General features: G+C 40.7%; 1 protein-coding gene across 2 annotated transcripts in view; it reads right to left on the bottom strand.

Annotated features, from left to right (window-relative positions):
- Positions 1–17,360, bottom strand: part of LOC124795441 (GON-4-like protein) — a 180,253-nt gene that overhangs the window by 18,104 nt on the left and 144,789 nt on the right. For both annotated transcript variants that reach the window (XM_047259464.1, XM_047259465.1), the window contains exon 11: positions 15,224–15,250. In XM_047259464.1, the coding sequence (XP_047115420.1) occupies positions 15,224–15,250 (27 nt within the window). The remainder of the gene's footprint in view (positions 1–15,223; positions 15,251–17,360) is intronic.

The raw sequence follows: 17,360 nt of genomic DNA, 5'->3' as shown, positions 1-17,360 counted from the left end.
CCTTCCGTCTTGCCCTCTTCCTGATGTCTTCTTGCATGTGTTCGTTCTCTGCAAGTTCAACCCCACTGCGCAAAGCTTGTCGCCACTTGACGTGGTCACCAGCTGTATTTTCCCACTGACTTGGATTGATGCTGGCCTTGGTCAGATTTCTCTTGCAGACATCCTTGAAGTGAAGGTGTGATCTTCCTACTGACCTCACACCCTCCTGAAGTTCTCTGTACAGCACTTTTTTCATATTCGCTCAGAATCCATGTGCCTGACATGTCCCAGCCACCTTAGACGTCGGTGGCTCAGCAGTGCATGAATGATGGTTGTGCTTGCAAGCCGTAATACTTCAGTGTTGGGTACTTTATTCTTCCAAGAAATCTGAAGGATCCTCTGGAGACAACGGAGATAGAAGCTGTGCGGTCAGGATTCGTGTTTAGCAAGAGTTGTCCATGTTTCACAGCTATACAAGAGGGTGCTGATAACACGAGCATTATATACTTGCAATTTAGTTTTTAATGTGAGTAGTTCATTCTTCCATACTCTGTTTTTCAATCTACCCTTGACAGCCGATGCTTTTGCAATTATGTTGATAATCTCAGTGTCCACAGACAACTTGCTACACATTATAGGTCCCAAATAGGTAAAATCATCAACTATCTGGAGAGCACTGCTGTCAATGCTGATGGATGGAAGGTTGGTGGTTCCCTGTGCCCTGATCTTAGTCTTTTGGAGGTTGATGGTAAGACCAAATTTTCCACATGCATGTGATAACTTGTTGATTAGATACTGCAGCTCATTCTCGAGTTTGCTAGCAGAGCTGCATTGTCTGCATGTAACAACATGCGAATCATAATTGTATTCACTTAGGTCTTGGCCCTGAGACGGGCAATTTTGAAGAGATTTACGTCAAACCTTGTATGTAAATACACTACCTCCTCACAGTCTTCAAAAGCAAATCTCAGCAGAAGGGAAATGAAAATGCCAAACAGAGTAGGAGCTAAAACACTCCCCTGCTTTACATTGCTATTTACAGGGAATGATTCCTATGTTTTGCCTTTGAAACAGACTGTTGCTTGCATTTTCTCATGGAAAGAGACAGTTATTCATAGTAGTTTAGGTGGGCATCCAATCTTCTGCAGCAACTTGGGGAGCACAATTCTGCTCGCTAAATCAAATGCTTTGACCTCGTCAAGTTGCTACAGACGACTGGATGCCCACCTAAACTACTATGAATTACTGTCTCTTTCCATGAGAAAATGCAAGCAACAGTCTGTTTCAACAGCAAAAAATAGGAATCATTCCCTGTAAATAGCTACGTAAAGCAGTGGTGTGTCTTAGCTCCTACTCTGTTTGGCATTTTATTTTCCCTTCTGCTGAGATTTGCTTTTGAAGACTGTGAGGAGGTTGTGTATTTACATACAAGGTTTGACATAAATCTCTTCAACATTGTCCAGCTCAGGGCCAAGACCTAAGTGAATACAACTGTGATTCGCACATTGTTACATGCAGACAATGCAGCTCTGGTAGCAAACTCGAAGATGAGCTGCAGTATCTAATCAACAAGTTATCACATGCATGTGGAAAATTTGGTCTTACCATCAGCCTCCAAAAGACTAAGATCATGGCACAGGGAACCACCAACCTTCCATCTATCAGCATTGACAGCAATCCTCTCCAGGTAGTTGATGATTTTACCTACTTGGGATCTATAATATGTAGCAAGTTGTCTGTGGACACTGAGATTATCAACATAATTGCAAAAGCATCAGCTGTCATGGGTAGACTGAAAAACAGAGTATGGAAGAATGAACTACTCACATTAAAAACTAAATTGCAAGCAATATGCAGTCCACTGCTCACGGCACTTCTCTTGCAGTTGTCATAGAGAAAAAATCATATCCACAGTTGATCGGCCAGGTCTGAAGCCGCATTGTGATTCTGGGCAGATTCTAGATGCTAGGAATTACAATCGCATTAGGATGACCCTTGCATAAACCTTTCCAGCTACACTCAACAGTGAAATGCCTCAGTAAGTGTTGCAATCACTTCTGTCTCCTTTCTGTTTATACAAAATAACAATCTTTCTATTTTGCATACTTAGTGGGACATAGCCTTCTTCCTAGATGGTTGTGAGAAGTGAATGTAGGTGCTTGAGAAGGACAGGCTTGTTATATTAATAATCTCTGCAGGGATCCCATCTTCATCTGGAGCCTTTCCATTAGCTAGGAAATCTATTGATCTGCAGAGTTCTTCTACAGTTGGCGTTGCATCAAGTTCTTCCATAACTGGCATCTGTTTGGTGGCATCAAGTGAATCCTTGCTTACTTCATTTTCAGCTGCATACAGCTCGAGGTAGCGTTCAACCCAGCACTCCATCTGTTTGCCTTCATCAGTAATAACTTCTCCTGTCTTCGTCTTCAAAGGAGCTGTTTTTCCGACAGTTGGACCATCTGCTTTCTTAATACCATCGTACATTGCCTCATTGGCTCCATAATTGGCAGCTTTCTGTATATCTGCACATAAATTTTGCCATAGTTATTTGTGCTGTGCCCTATTCTTTGTTTCTCGCCAGTCATCCCGAGTTCTTCCATTTGGGTTTCTTTTATAAGCAAGCAGGACTTTCTGTTTAGCCTCAATGACTGGTTCCATCTCCTCCAAATTTTGCTCGTACCTGTCTTCGTTTCTATTCTCTTTCATTCCATAGGCCAATATTACAGAGTTGTACATGGCGTCAGAAAATTGTGTTCATTTGTTATCAATATTCATTTCTGTTTGTGCATTTCTTGATAAAGCACTTTCAAAACTATTGGCAAATTCTTGTTTTCATTGCGAGGTATGAACATGATGTGTGTTGATCTGCAGTTGACCTCTCTGTTAAGCGTGGCGATAGTTCTTAGGGTTGGTGCCAGTGATTAGAGCAGGGTTGTCTTCAGGTCACCTTGTGTTGATCTTTAAGTTGGTAATATGTATTTGTGATACACAGGCCATGAAAGCAGCACACTTCTAGCAGTCTCTGGCCATTGTCATTTATTTTTTCCACTGCATGATGACCCAGGCAAGTCAGCCACATGACATTATCTGACCCAACTTGAGAATTAAAGTCAGCTAGAATATCTAGTGACTCTGAGCCAGGTACTTCAGCTATTCTGTCGCTGAGTAAATCATAAAACAAATCCTTCTATTCTACATTGGATGATAAGATGGGAGTGTACCCATTAAAGATGTTGATAGTTCCACTTGAAGAGCATACTTGTAAAGTAAGAATCTGCCCTGTTCCACCAGACGGTGGCACAATACTGTTCAGGAGGGTGTTTTTAACCGCAAATCCTACACTGTGAAGTCTTGGCTCATCTTGTGACTTCCCCTGCCAGAAGAACGTGTAATTAGCTTCTCTAATAGAACACGTGTCTGGTAGCTGCATCTCCTGTAGTCCCACAATGTCCAAATTCAAGCAGTGGAGCTCCCTATCAATAACTGCAGTCTTACGAATGAAATCAACCTCTTGGGTATTGCCAATGTATCTTGGACACACAGTTTTGACATTCCAGGAAGCAATATGAAATGGCAGTTAGTTTTTATTTATTTATTTATTTATTGTTCCGTGGGACCAAATTAAGGAGATGTCTCCATGGTCACGGAATGAGTCAATACATGAAATTATAACACGATATTAGAAACAGATAAAATGAAATATAAAAAAAACATTCAGGTGACAAGTCTTAAGTTTAAATAAAGAAAATCAACAATGTAACACTGGAATTTGCTTAATTTTTTAGCTCTTCCAGGAGCTCCTCGACAGAATAGAAGGACTGAGCCATGAGGAAACTCTTCAGTTAAGACTTAAAAGAGTTTGGGCTACTGCTAAGATTTTTGAGTTCTTGTGGTAGCTTATTGAAAATGGATGCAGCAGAATACTGCACTCCTTTCTGCACAAGAGTCAAGGAAGTGCATTCCACATGCAGATTTGATTTCTGCCTAGTATTAACTGACTGAAAGCTGCAAACTCTTGGGAATAGGCTAATATTGCTAACAACAAACGACATTAAAGAAAATATATACTGTGAGGGCAATGTCAGAATTCCCAGACTATTGAATAGGGGTCGACAAGAGATTCTCGAACTTACACCACATATAGCTTGAACAGCCCGTTTTTCAGCCAAAAATACCCTTTTTGAATCAGAAGAATTACCCCAAAAAATAATACCATACGACATAAGCGTATGAAAATATGCGAAGTACACTACTTTTCGTGTTGAAGTGTAACTTATTTCAGATACTGTTCTAATGGTAAATAAAGCAGCATTTAGTTTCTGAACAAGATCCTGGACATGGGCTTTCCACAACAGCTTACTATCTATCCGAACGCCTAGGAACTTGAACTGTTCCGTCTCGCTTATAATATGCCCATTCGGTCTGATCAAAACATCGGTTCTTGTTGAATTGTGAGTTAGAAACTGTAAAAACTGAGTCTTACTGTGATTTAGCATCAAATTATTTTCCACAAGCCACGAACTTATTTCATGAACTACATTATTTGATACTGTTTCAATATTACACACAATATCCTTCACTACCAAGCTGGTGTCATCAGCAAACAGAAATATACTAGAAGGCATATCATTTATAGAAATAAGAAACAGCAGTGGCCCCAGCACCGACCCTTGGGGAACGCCCCACTTAACAGTGCCTCATTGGGACTGAACATCACTACCACTCTCAATATTGCGGAGAATTACCTTCTGCTTTCTGTTCTTAAAGTAAGAGGTGAACCAACTGTAAGCTACTCCCCTTACTCCATAATGGTCCAACTTCTGCAGTAATATTTTGTGGTCAACACAGTCAAAAGCCTTCGTTAAATCAAAGAAAACACCTAGCGTTCGCAACCTTTTATTTAATCCGTCCAAAACCTCACAGAGAAAAGAGACTATAGCATTTTCAGTTGTTAAACCATTTCTAAAACCAAACTGAACATTTGACAGCAAATTATGTGAATTTAAGTGCTCCAGTAATCTTGTAGATACAACCTTCTCGATAACTTTAGCAAACACCGATGGCATAGAAATAGGTCTATAATTGTCAATATTATCCCTGTCTCCCTTTTTATAAAGTGGCTTCACTACCGAGTACTTTAATCAGTCAGGAAACCGACCACTCCTAAAGGAAAAGTTACAGATATGGCTAGGTACTGGGCTAACATACATAGAACAATACTTCAGTATTCTGCTAGATACCCCGTCATATCCATGAGAGTTCTTGGTCTTTAGTGATTTAATTATTAACTCAATCTCCCTATTGTCAGTATCATGGAGGAGCATTTCAGGTAACGGTCTCGGAACACTTTTTTCTAAGAGCACTATATGATTCCCTGTTGGGACTAGGTTTCTATTTAGTTCACCTGCTATATTCAGAAAGTGATTATTAAATACTGTACATATATGCAACTTATCAGTAACACGGACATTCCCACTATGCACTGATTCTATATCCTCGACCTGTCTCTGCAGACCAGCCACTTCCTTTACGAGTGACCATATGGTTTTAATTTTATCCTGAGACTTAGCTATTCTATCTGCATACCACATACTTTTTACCTTCCTAATAACTTTTTTAAGCACTTTACAATACTGTTTGTAATGGGCTGCTGCATTTAGATTCTGACAGTTTCTAACGTTTTGATATAATTGCCACTTTGTTCTACAAGAAATTCTTATCCCTCTAGTCAGCCACCCAGACTGCCTGTTTGTACTAGTACCCTGTTTTGAACGTTCTAACGGAAAGCAACTTTCAAAGAGCACGAGAAAAGTCTTGAGAAAAGCATTATATTTATCGTCTACTGTATCAGCGCTATAAACATCTTGCCACTCTTGTTCCTTGATAAGGTTTACAAAGGTCTCTACAGCAACTGGATCAGCTTTCCTAAACAGCTGATGACTATATTTAACATGTGTTTCAGCACAAAAATCTTTTAGAGTTAAAATTTGTGCATCATGATCTGAAAGGCCATTCACCTTTTTGCTAACAGAATGCCCCTCTAGTAATGAGGAATGAACAAAAATGTTGTCTATGGTTGTTCTACTGTTCCCTTGCACTCTCGTTGGAAAGAATACGGTTTGCATAAGATTATATGAATTAAGGAGGTCTACCAGCATCCTCTTCCTTGCACAATCACTTATACAATTAATATTGAAGTCACCACATATAACTAACTTTTTGTATTTCCTATAAAGTGAACCAAGAACCTCCTCTAGCTTTAGCAAAAATGTTGTGAAATCGGAGTCTGGGGATCTATAAATAACAACAGTTAGAAGTTTAGCTCCATTAAATTTAACCACACCTGCACAACATTCAAACACCTTTTCAGTGCAGTACTTTGAAACATCAATTGACTCAAATGGGATGCCGTTTTTCACATACATGGCTACTCCCCCACACCGCAAAGAGCTCCTCGAAAAGCTGCCAGTCAACCTGTATCCTGGTAAAGGAAGCCTCTGAATTATCTCCTTATTTAAGAAGTGTTCAGATATATCAATAATTTCAGAGTCAACATCTATAAGCAATTCACTAACTTTATCTCTAATACCTTGTATATTTTGATGAAATATACTAATTCCCTCATTACTCGGATACCTAAGCTTTGTCAAAAGTGGTTCCTTTGTTAGAGAGACTTCCCTTAAGCAGGAATACCTATCAGCTGACTTCAATCTAAAAAAGGTGCAGCTCTAACACCCACTACTGCAGAAATTTTCCCATGAGTGATCCCACCAACCCCACCTATGCTGTCACCTATAAGCTTTGCTAACCTCCCCTTTCCCTACCTGTTGAGGTGCAGGCCATGTCTAGTGAAACCCATCCTGTTGATAGACTCCACCGACACCACTGAAATGTGACCCATGCTTTCTGTCATCAGCGCACCCCCAAGTCTCATGTTATTATGCCTGACGGCTGTATTAAGATGAGGCCGATCGTGACGCTGAAACAGTTCCACGAAATGCACATTCGTGTTGCCAGTCTGAGTGGCTATCTTTTCCAGGTCACCATCTATGTCATACTCCCCATCCCTATCAATACTATTACCAGCCCCACCCACTACCACTACCTGATACTCTTTAGTAAAATCCCTACATAACCCCCCTATGTTAACAGTCACCTGAGCCAATCCTGCATTAGGCTTCACAATGCTGGTGACCTGGTACTCACTCCCCAGCACTTCCTGCAACTGCTGGCCTACACCTCTGCCATGAGAACTACCTAACAGCAGAACCTTCTTCTTCCTCTTCGACTTTGCAACTGTTCTAGCCACCTTAACTACTGAGGTCTGTTGCATACTTCCTACATCTACAGCTACTAGAGATTCCTCTCCACTAAACTCTGACAGTTGGTGATATCTATTGTAAACACCAATAGTAAAACTATCTGAAAATCTTCTTCTCCTAGCAGATCTCTTGCCAACAGCCAGCTCCCATTCCCCAACCCCCTTCTCCCTCCTCATCCTATCTAGCTCCTCCTATGCATTTTTCAACTGCACCTGAAGGGCACAGATCTTACGCTCCTGGTCCTCTATTAACTTACTCTTGCTACATAACCTGCAGTTACAGGAGAGGATCTCACCAGAATGCCCACTGGCTTCCCCACTGCATTCCCCCCCCCCCCCCCCCCCCCAGTGAAAATACTTCGAACAAGTCTCACACCGCAATCCACTACTCACAAACCTACGGCAAAGCCCACACTTCTCACTCATGGTAAAATTTTACTTTTTCTAAGTTCCGCTACTACAATAAGAAGATGTTAAAAAACTGACTACAATAATCACAAACTTACTCTACAAGGGAAGTAAAACTACTATTATTAACAGTATTAATAAACAACAAATGTGAATATAACAAAAGACTAATACAGAAAGAGAATCAAACGTCTAATTACACAGTAAGGAAGCTGAAAAGAGTTCCCAAAAGGTTCTTCTGAAATTATTTCACAGAAAACACAAAAAACACCAGTTGAAGACTACTAAAGTTCCTAAATAAACCACTATACACAAACAATTAATTAGTACTTAGTTTTCGATGCGCCGCTACAGCTGCAACTGGTCAGCGCGGAATGTAAACACAGGTAAGAGGTTACGTTGCTCGATACGAAACACTCACAAATATCAGGTCACAACACAAGAAAGGCAGAGGTCAATGAAGAAACCACTAATAAGTCACTTATATAGTAAATATTATCACAAAAACCGTTAAAATATGTATCTGAAACCTAAAAATATATAAAAACTTAGAGAGCGATCTCACACGCAGTCACTCACTTATGACGTCACACCAAAGACGTCCTTTTTGTTTTCCATATGTGTACTCCATCTACCCACTTGTTGAAGATCACTTCTAAGCTCCACATACACTATGAAGCAGGCAGGTAGTGGCGGGACAACACCTTATTGGCTGGGGGCTTACGCCAATCAGACAGAGCTTATAACTGGTGACTGCCTCTTCCCGTGTTGTTCCAGTGTCTTTAGACATTGCTAAAGTGTCCTCTCCAGGATGCTACATGCCTGGGCAATAAATACGATGACACGTGAGTCACCCATGCATCACGGTCTCCCTCTCAACCTAAATGATAGTGTCCAGAGGAAAGGCAAACCAATACATCTGGTATCACTTCGGTTGCAGGAGCTGCCAGGAGGGGACATAGTATGCCTTCCAACCGCCTTTGGGGCCCCACTCCAGTTTTTCTTTCAGAGTTTTCTCCCTTAGCCTTCGTCCCTGCCAGGACTAACCACAAGGCAGTGGTATGTAAGATCCTCCTGGGAGAAAATAACTATAATATTGATGTGTGAAGTGTGACAAACTGAAGCACACTCATCACAGGAAACAAAAGTGGATATTTTCTAATTACTAATTACTGTCACCTCATTGTTGGATTATCTTCAATAGCTCTTTACTTATAAGCTCATTTGACATTTGAGAAGTCAGGCAATCGATACGCACCAAAGCAAGACTGAAAAATTTGCTAAGCAACCAGATTTTGCACCTATCAGAGCTAACCACTCCTGAAAACACACACACAAACACACACACAAACAAACAAACACACACACACACACAAACAAACAAACAAACAAACAAACACACACACACACACACACACACACACACACACACACACACACAGCTGCATTGTCTTAGCTGACTACATTGAATAACCATAGCAGCATAACTGGAGTGACAGGTTGAGCTGGGTGAGGGAAGAAAGGAAGTGGGGAGGGTGGGGAAGGGGAGGAAGGGTTGGAGCAAAGTGTGGCTGATGACTGGGAGGGAGAGAAAGCAAGCGGTTGGGAAAGGTATGGCATCCTTCAGATTTTGCCTGGCACAGGCAGAGTTACTTTTGACAGACAATGAACTGAGAAGTGGATTGGGGGGAGGAGGAGGAGAGAGAGAGAGAGAGAGAGAGAGAGAGAGAGAGAGGAGAGAGAGAGAGAGTGTGTGTGTGTGTGTGTGTGTGTGAGAGAGAGAGAGAGAGAGAGAGAGAGAGAGAGAGAGAGAGAAGAGAAGAGAGAGAGAGAGAGAGAGAGAGAGAGAGAGAGAGAGAAGAGAGAGCAGAGAAAGAGGGTAAGAGTGTAGAATGAATAAAATGGGGTTGGTTACTTGGAGATTAAGCAACTGAATTACAAGGTCATTAATTGCTCATTCATGAAACAAATCCAAAGAGAATAGTGGCTAACCAGAAGTAAAAACTGTTTAAAGTGTTTTATCAAGTCATGCGGGGAAATAGGACAGAGAAGTCCAAAACATTGAGAATGCTAAGAATTTAAAATACTTGCATAAATCAGCTCAAAATCATGTTAATTTGTAGGTCAGAGGGAGATGGGGTGTCCTTGAGGCATAGAAGTGTGGGATATGGGGACAGGTTTGGATGTGGATTTTGGATGGGCTAGCAGAGATCGAGGCCATGATTTGAGTGGTTGAAGGATATGCTTTGAGGACAGTTCCATCTATGTAATGCAGAGTTGCTGATATTTGGGGGAGGGGGGATAACACGAGTTGGCAGCAGCCATTGAAATATGAGCATGTTGGCCTCAGCATTGTGTTACCGTTCAGTGGTTAATCTGCACTTTGCCAAAGTTTTAAGGTGGCCATTCATTCAGAAGAACCAGTGCATTTTGCAAATTGAGGAGGAGGAGATTAACGTTTAACATCCCATCGACAACGAGATCATCAGAGATAGACCACAAGCTCAGACTAGGGAAGCATGAGGAAGTAAATGTGGTTATGCCCACATAAAAGAGCTAGTATATGACCTTACTCCATTCACAGGTGGTCTTGCTTCTGATACAATAAGATATGTGTGTGACACAACTGGAATACTGTATGTTGGGTGGGAGCATCGTACAGGTCTTACACCTGTGTCTTCCACAGGGCTAGGGTCCATAATGCATGGGACTGGAAGTAAGTGTGTCATACAGAAGAACCAGTGCATTTTGCAAATTGAGGAGGAGGAGACTAGCGTTTAACATCCCGTCGACAATGAGATCATCAGAGATAGACCACAAGCTCAGATTAGGGAAGCATGAGGAAGTAAATCAGCCGCGCCCTTTCAAAGGAACCATCCCGGTATTTGAATGAAGCTATTCAGGGAAATCATGGAAAACTTAAATCAGTGTGCTAACCACTACACCACCTCGCCTGGTATTTTGTAGTCCGAGTGGACAATGCAGTTTGTGGGTGTGTATAATGTTACTCATTTCTGGGCACAATGGTAAGTAGTTGAAGCTTTGGTAAAGCATGTGGTTAACTTGTTGCAGTGTGGAGTGATCTTGAGTATTGTGGTGTTGTTCCTTTGGAGTTGGTTCACAAGTTTAGTCTGAGGACTGGGGGCATGTGTGAATATGACAAAGCAGAACTATTTGATGTGGAGGGTAACAGCTGACTGTGAAGACTTTAATAACACCTTCAGCATACTGACCACGGCATTGTTCCGACACTGCAGTTGGGTGAATTACAGGGGATCACACTACATGCGAGACAGTATTTGCAAGACACAGTTACTTTGCAGTCCTCATTACCTAAAGCCAATCTCTCAAATTCAATCCCTCATCCAAAAACTGGAAGAGCACTCCCACAGTTATCCAATTTTCTAATGTCCTACTCCCAGCTCAAAATACCACTGCCCAATAATATTGATCATACATCCTGTCAACCCTGTTAACCCCTCACAACAACCAGACAATGCCTTGTTGACCTCTTCCATCTGCCACATTCCCAAAAAATCCTTCTCAACACTCCACAAAATAAAGAATCCAAACAAATCCAAATTACTGTTGCAACCTATCTACAACAAATTTTCAATTCCACAGAATATTCAGCCCTATCCAAACGTATAGCCTTCACCCACACTCAAATTCAAACATGCTAGACTGGTCAAAGGCCTATTCTTCTTCTCATAAATCCTAAAATGGAGACATATTTTTTCCTCTGACCAAAACCAACCTGAAACAACCACTGAACACTGAACCTTCATTGAATTATGATCTGCTCCAACTCCTACCCAATAACCCTCTGGTACCATCCAGAGTTTTTGAACTTCCAACCTAGACTTACCATCCTTTTCTAGGTACCTTCCAAAAAACAAAAACCTTTTGGCACAGTAATCCACAACACAGTAATCATATTCTCAGCAAATAAAGACTCTGCAACAGCTGTAATGAACCAAAGTGATTACCTGACAGAAGGTAACTGTCTTCTACTTACAACCCCTGCTGCATTAGCTCCAGTTCTTAAACAAATCCTTAAGCCCATCCCAGAACCACTCCCCCAAATCCATCTCCTCTTCAATCTAACTACCCCACATAACATACTTCCATCTCCTATATGCTCCCCAAAATCCAGAAACCTAACCCTCCTGGATGCACCACTGTAACTAGTTACTATTGTAGTGCCCCCCGAATTTTACGAAAGTCTGGAGACACTTGTGTTCCAGCCGTTTCGAACACGCGTTATTTTAAAGCAAGGCGTAAGGATGAGCATGGGATACTGCACCCATTTATTGTTTGTGCAGGCGAAACTGGAAGGGAGATAATTCATCATTAGCACTGGCAAGTTTTCAGCGCGACCTGCCAAGAATAAGCAAATACAGCCTGGAAGCTCCGTGGCCGGCTGCAAAGAGTAATGTAGCATTGTATTGTTAAAAACAAATGGAGAGACTCGAAATAGTGACTGTTTATTAGACGTTGAATTGCTGTTGAGAGTACGTGGACTGGACGTGGATAGTCAGCCACGATAAAAGCTTATGTATTAATTGTGTTCAAAAATGTGTAATTAACTGATTCTGGGTGTCCGGTAATGTGTGGGCTTACGTCATAAAGTTTAGTTGTTTTTTTTTTTTTTTTGTACAAAGTGGAAATAAATATGTTCTGGTGCATTGAATGATATTCCAAGAGTAGCGTATTTTTTAAATAAGAAGAGAGAGAGCAAGAGAGTGAAAATTTCCCCTTCCTAGTAGTGAAATCTTCGGAGAAGCGCCCGGTGCTAGCAGAAGACATCGGCGCTGCAAGAAAGCAGAACCAGCATTCTTCAACAAGTAAGTCCACGAAAACGCTTAAGCTGTATAGAGAGAGCTTAACATTACACCGGGCCACCGCACCATGTTCCCTCAGAATCTTGGCTCTTGTTGATGAACACCTCCAGGCCATTACCTGCAATCTAGATTCCCATTTAAAAGACACAAACCACTTTCCCAATTGCCTTTCAGTTGTCACTACCTCATTACCACCTGGATCCCAACTCTTCCCTGCGATGCAACTTCCCTGCACAGCAATACCTGCCTCACCTAAGGCCTCGTAACTGTCCTATTGACTCCAAGTCCATCAATTCATTCTAATGTACACTAGACAAACTACATCCTTGCATGCAACTACTACTCCTTTGAAGGAACTATATATACATAAATCCACAGCACAACCAAGGGCCTCCACATGGTACCCTCCTTTGCCAACCTGTTTATGGGCCACCTACAGGAAATGTTCCTAGCCATCCAAAATCCTAAACTCCTTGTCTGGTTCTTGTACACTGATATCTTCATGATCTGAAAACAGGGCAAAAACACTATCTTAATTCCTCCACAGCCTCAACACCCTCCTCTCAGACAGTGCCACAGAAACATGTGTCCGTATCAAAGCCTCTAACAAACAGCTCAATTTTAACACTACCATCCCTTCCATGTTAATAAGTTTGCCCCCATTGACTGACCACACATACATAGTTCATCTACAGTGATGAGCAATCTCTTGTGCTGTATGCTGAAGGTCTTAGTAAGGTCTTCACAGAAAGATGTTACCCTCCAAACCTAGTCCACAGACTGACCTCTCGTACCATACTCACATCCACATCCATGAAGCAGCTGTGAAGGAGTAAACTCCCTCAGTACCCAACACCACCCTACGCTGTAACAATTCTGCTGACATTTTGAGTACCTGTCATCACGTCCAGAAATGAGGAACATCCCACTCATAATTCTAACCACTCTCTGCCCAACTGATCTACACATACTTCCAACACACTCACGTAGCAAAACATGGACCACACAACCACCACGTCTTATTCTAATCTCGTCACAAGTGTATCCTACCCTATCATATGTAGGCTCACCTGTGAAAGCAATCATAACATATACCAACTCTGCTACAATTTTTGCACAGCCTTTTATGTGGACATGTACACTATCCACCCAAATGCATGGCCAAGAATATTGTCTACTATCCAGTGGGGGAACAACTGGTGATGACAACATGCTCAACTTCTATGACTATTCTATTATTGGTACCATCTGGATCCCGACCTTATACATTGTTCTTACAACACATTCTGTCACTGACCTCTATCTTCAACAGTCTCTGTTCCATGCCCATCTCCAAACCTGTTCCCATGCCTGTCACTCCCCCCCTCATTATACTTATTTTACAATCACACCTTCCTCTCTTCTGCAGCCTCCTCCTTCGTCTGTTCTATCTCCCCCTAACAATCCACTCTTCTACTTAACTGTGTATCCTACACACACCCCCTCGCATATGTCAAGTGTGCTCACCTCACCTGTTGCAGATCTGAAACACTGTACTTTCATCCTTGTGACCTTTACTCCTTCCATTAAGTCTATTCCATTTTGGACTTCCCATTACCATCTTTACTTATAAACTAGAATGAGGAATTAAAGCACTATCAAGTTGTTACCTTCTGATAATCACATTAAACTTCTGAAAAAACACAAAACTGTGTGGGTCTGCAAAACTGAAATACATCATTGTAATACAGACAAAATAGTAACTTTCCTTTCTTGTGAATGTACAAAATTTTATGAGTAGCTAACAATTATGTGAAAGAAATATGTTTTTGTCATGCTTGTCTTGTAGTGTAAGGCCTGCTTTTAGCATGGAAACCATAAATCTTTCCCCACAAATCCTTTGAGAAGGCAGTCATAAAATCATAGTCTGCTGGCATTCCTTCCTCAGTGCCTTCCCATCACAACTACTTTTTGTGCTATTGACAGTCACAAAAACCTGCTATATTCCTCGTCCCCTTATAACTGCTTTTAATGTAAGCAGGTACCAGGATGTGCCTACTGAATGCAGCCTGTGTTTCCTGCAGGAGAAGAAATCTGGGGTCTGAGAACAAATGGAAATCACTTAGAGTCATTGTTACTCAGGTGGAAGCTAATGAACTTTGGTGAGTGGAAGAGAGAAACACACACACACACACACACAAAGAGAGCGAGAGATTATCCCTACCCAATGAGACAGTTAACAATAAGGGTAACCTGCCAAATCTCCAAATCTGGAGGATTGAACTCTCACTTTTTCAAATGAGATTCACACATCAAATCTTGAGACACCTTTTCAATGAATACTTCATCACAGGCAACTGCAACCATAGGTAAACATGGAATAATTAGCATGCAACTGATTTTCCACACAAGCCAAGCACTCCGACATGTACTGAGCAAGTGTTTAATTTCGCTTTTCGAAAGAAAACATAAGTATCATTATTATTTTACCTTAAGCAGAACAGCACTCATCAATCATCAAAAATAGTTGATAGGACAATGCGTCACCACACTCAACATGAGCCCAGCAAGGAGCATCCCAACACAATAGGTGCCCAGTGTTGGGCCCACAAAATTACCCCTACATCAGATACAATGTACAGTTCTGTCTTCTGTGAGTTTGGTTGAATATACTTCCAAAACACCTTCTTACCTTTTGTTTATCTGTGTCTGAATGAACCTGCAAATTAGAACAATAATTGTCAGAACCAGACACACACAAAGATAGTATAACACACAAACAACATACATATCACATTGAAAGTAATACTTACCACCTACATAATACTTCACAGTATGTGAGTAATGTGTTACAAGTATGAAAACATAGGATTAAAGAGGAGATATCGAAATATCTTGAGTGCATATTTCAAGAAGTTCAGAATACCATGGAAATATTCTGTTATTATTCTACGACAAAACTTACAACTACAATTTGAAAAAAAGTTATTTTTATACATAGTAGTAATTCATTATGCCCCAGTTCTCATGTGGTTGAAGGAATATTTGGTGTTGATGTCAACTAACATGAAGGTATAGACATGAAATGAAAGGAGGTAAAGTGGCTGTGTATTCAAAGGTTGGTTTAAACACTATACTGCTTGGAATCTTATTTCCAAACTTTCACCAACTTGTGACAGAGTCACCAACTCAATTATAAGGAGAGGCATCAGTTTATCATGGAAGTTTATAAATGTCGCTATGATGTGCACATGTTGTGTATTAACATCTTTAGAACAAATATCATAGTGCTCTACTGTGAATGAAGTTGTTTGGTGTCCAATGCTTAACACTCACGTAGTGGAATACAATAATCTGGTGGATGAGGAGATCCTTCTAGGCCCTAAAGGCACACTGATAAAACATTAGTCAATCAAGACAGAATGATACAGCCATCATAAAACACCACTAAATAATACTGATGTTACGTCCTGGCAGTTTCCATCTGAAACTAGGACATTGCTGGCCAGTTCTATGTTGGATGTTCACTTGTGTGTGATTCTGCCCACATCAGTTTGTTACAGATATGTGTGTGGCACTACAAAAACAATGATGATGCATTGAATACATAATTGCATTTTGAGTCTCCCATTTTTACCTAGGGATGAGACGTGTCAAGTTTATAACTTTAAGAAATTAGCTGCAATACTGTAGTAAACACTTTACATTCAGTAGATTTCACAGGTTATTGACCAATTGCAGTTCAAGTTAGTGGTGTAGTATTTTCCCACCAACAAAAGAACTCCACAAATGTTAAACATTTAATTACATAAAATATAATAATTTGAGAAGTAATAAATTTTTATTGATGGTATGTTTCTACAAGTATGATAACTCAAAATTTCTTTTTACAGATCTGATAAGCCTCGATATGTGCACCATTAGTGGCATAATAGACATCTAATCTGTATTCCACTTCTCTCCAAGCTTTTTGCAGAATTGCAGCCATAACATTTACGATAGCTGCATGATTGTGAAGGCACAGATCTAATAGATAATTAACTGGTGCCTGGTACACTTGATTTTTGATAAACCCCCACAGAAAACAATCAAGTGACATAATGACAGAGCTTCTAGGAACCCAAGCGATCAATGGATTATTTCTCCCAATCCAGTGATCTGGAAACTCAAGAGACAAGAAATCTCTCACAAAGTTCACCATCTTGTTGAAAGGTCATGTCACAAGAAAGAATGTACAGATTACTTTCACAGCAGCCTCTGGAGCCACATGCTTGGTGTGCTGGCCCGACATCAAAAGCAAAATCCCAGTTTCCTGAAGCTGTTTGTCCCATTTCTTGATTGTCATGTAAGTGTGAACATTGTCAGTTACTTGCAGTCCATACTCACAAAGAAAACAAAGTCTGCTATGGAGCCTATATGGCTACTGATGTGCATTTATAATAAAAAAGCAGTCATCTGCATGTGCACATGGTATGAACTACCACAAGCAAACACAAAGATCATTTCAAGTTACCATGCTTGTAGAAGCAAATTGATAATGAATATCTCAATTACCTCTCAAGTTGCTATACTTTATATTATCACATGTTTAACCTGAATATCCTGCGTTCCTGTAATAGACAATGCCATTAAGCAGAACTGTATATTATGCAGTGCATTAAACATTGCTAGTACTGCCACTGGAAAGGTGTTGTACAGTGCGGTTAATCACTGATATGGCTTGTTATGTACACTTGCTACTAGTCTTGTATTTGTGGATTTCCTGTATTACTGATAGAGCCTTTAATGAATGGTGCTTTGTAAGATCTACCGGCTGAAAACTCATGATT

Source organism: Schistocerca piceifrons, chromosome 4, assembly GCF_021461385.2.
Source record: "Schistocerca piceifrons isolate TAMUIC-IGC-003096 chromosome 4, iqSchPice1.1, whole genome shotgun sequence".
Lineage (NCBI taxonomy): Eukaryota > Metazoa > Arthropoda > Insecta > Orthoptera > Acrididae > Schistocerca > Schistocerca piceifrons.
The sequence above is the reverse complement of the archived record's forward strand: the minus strand, read 5'-3'. Positions and strand labels throughout refer to the sequence as shown.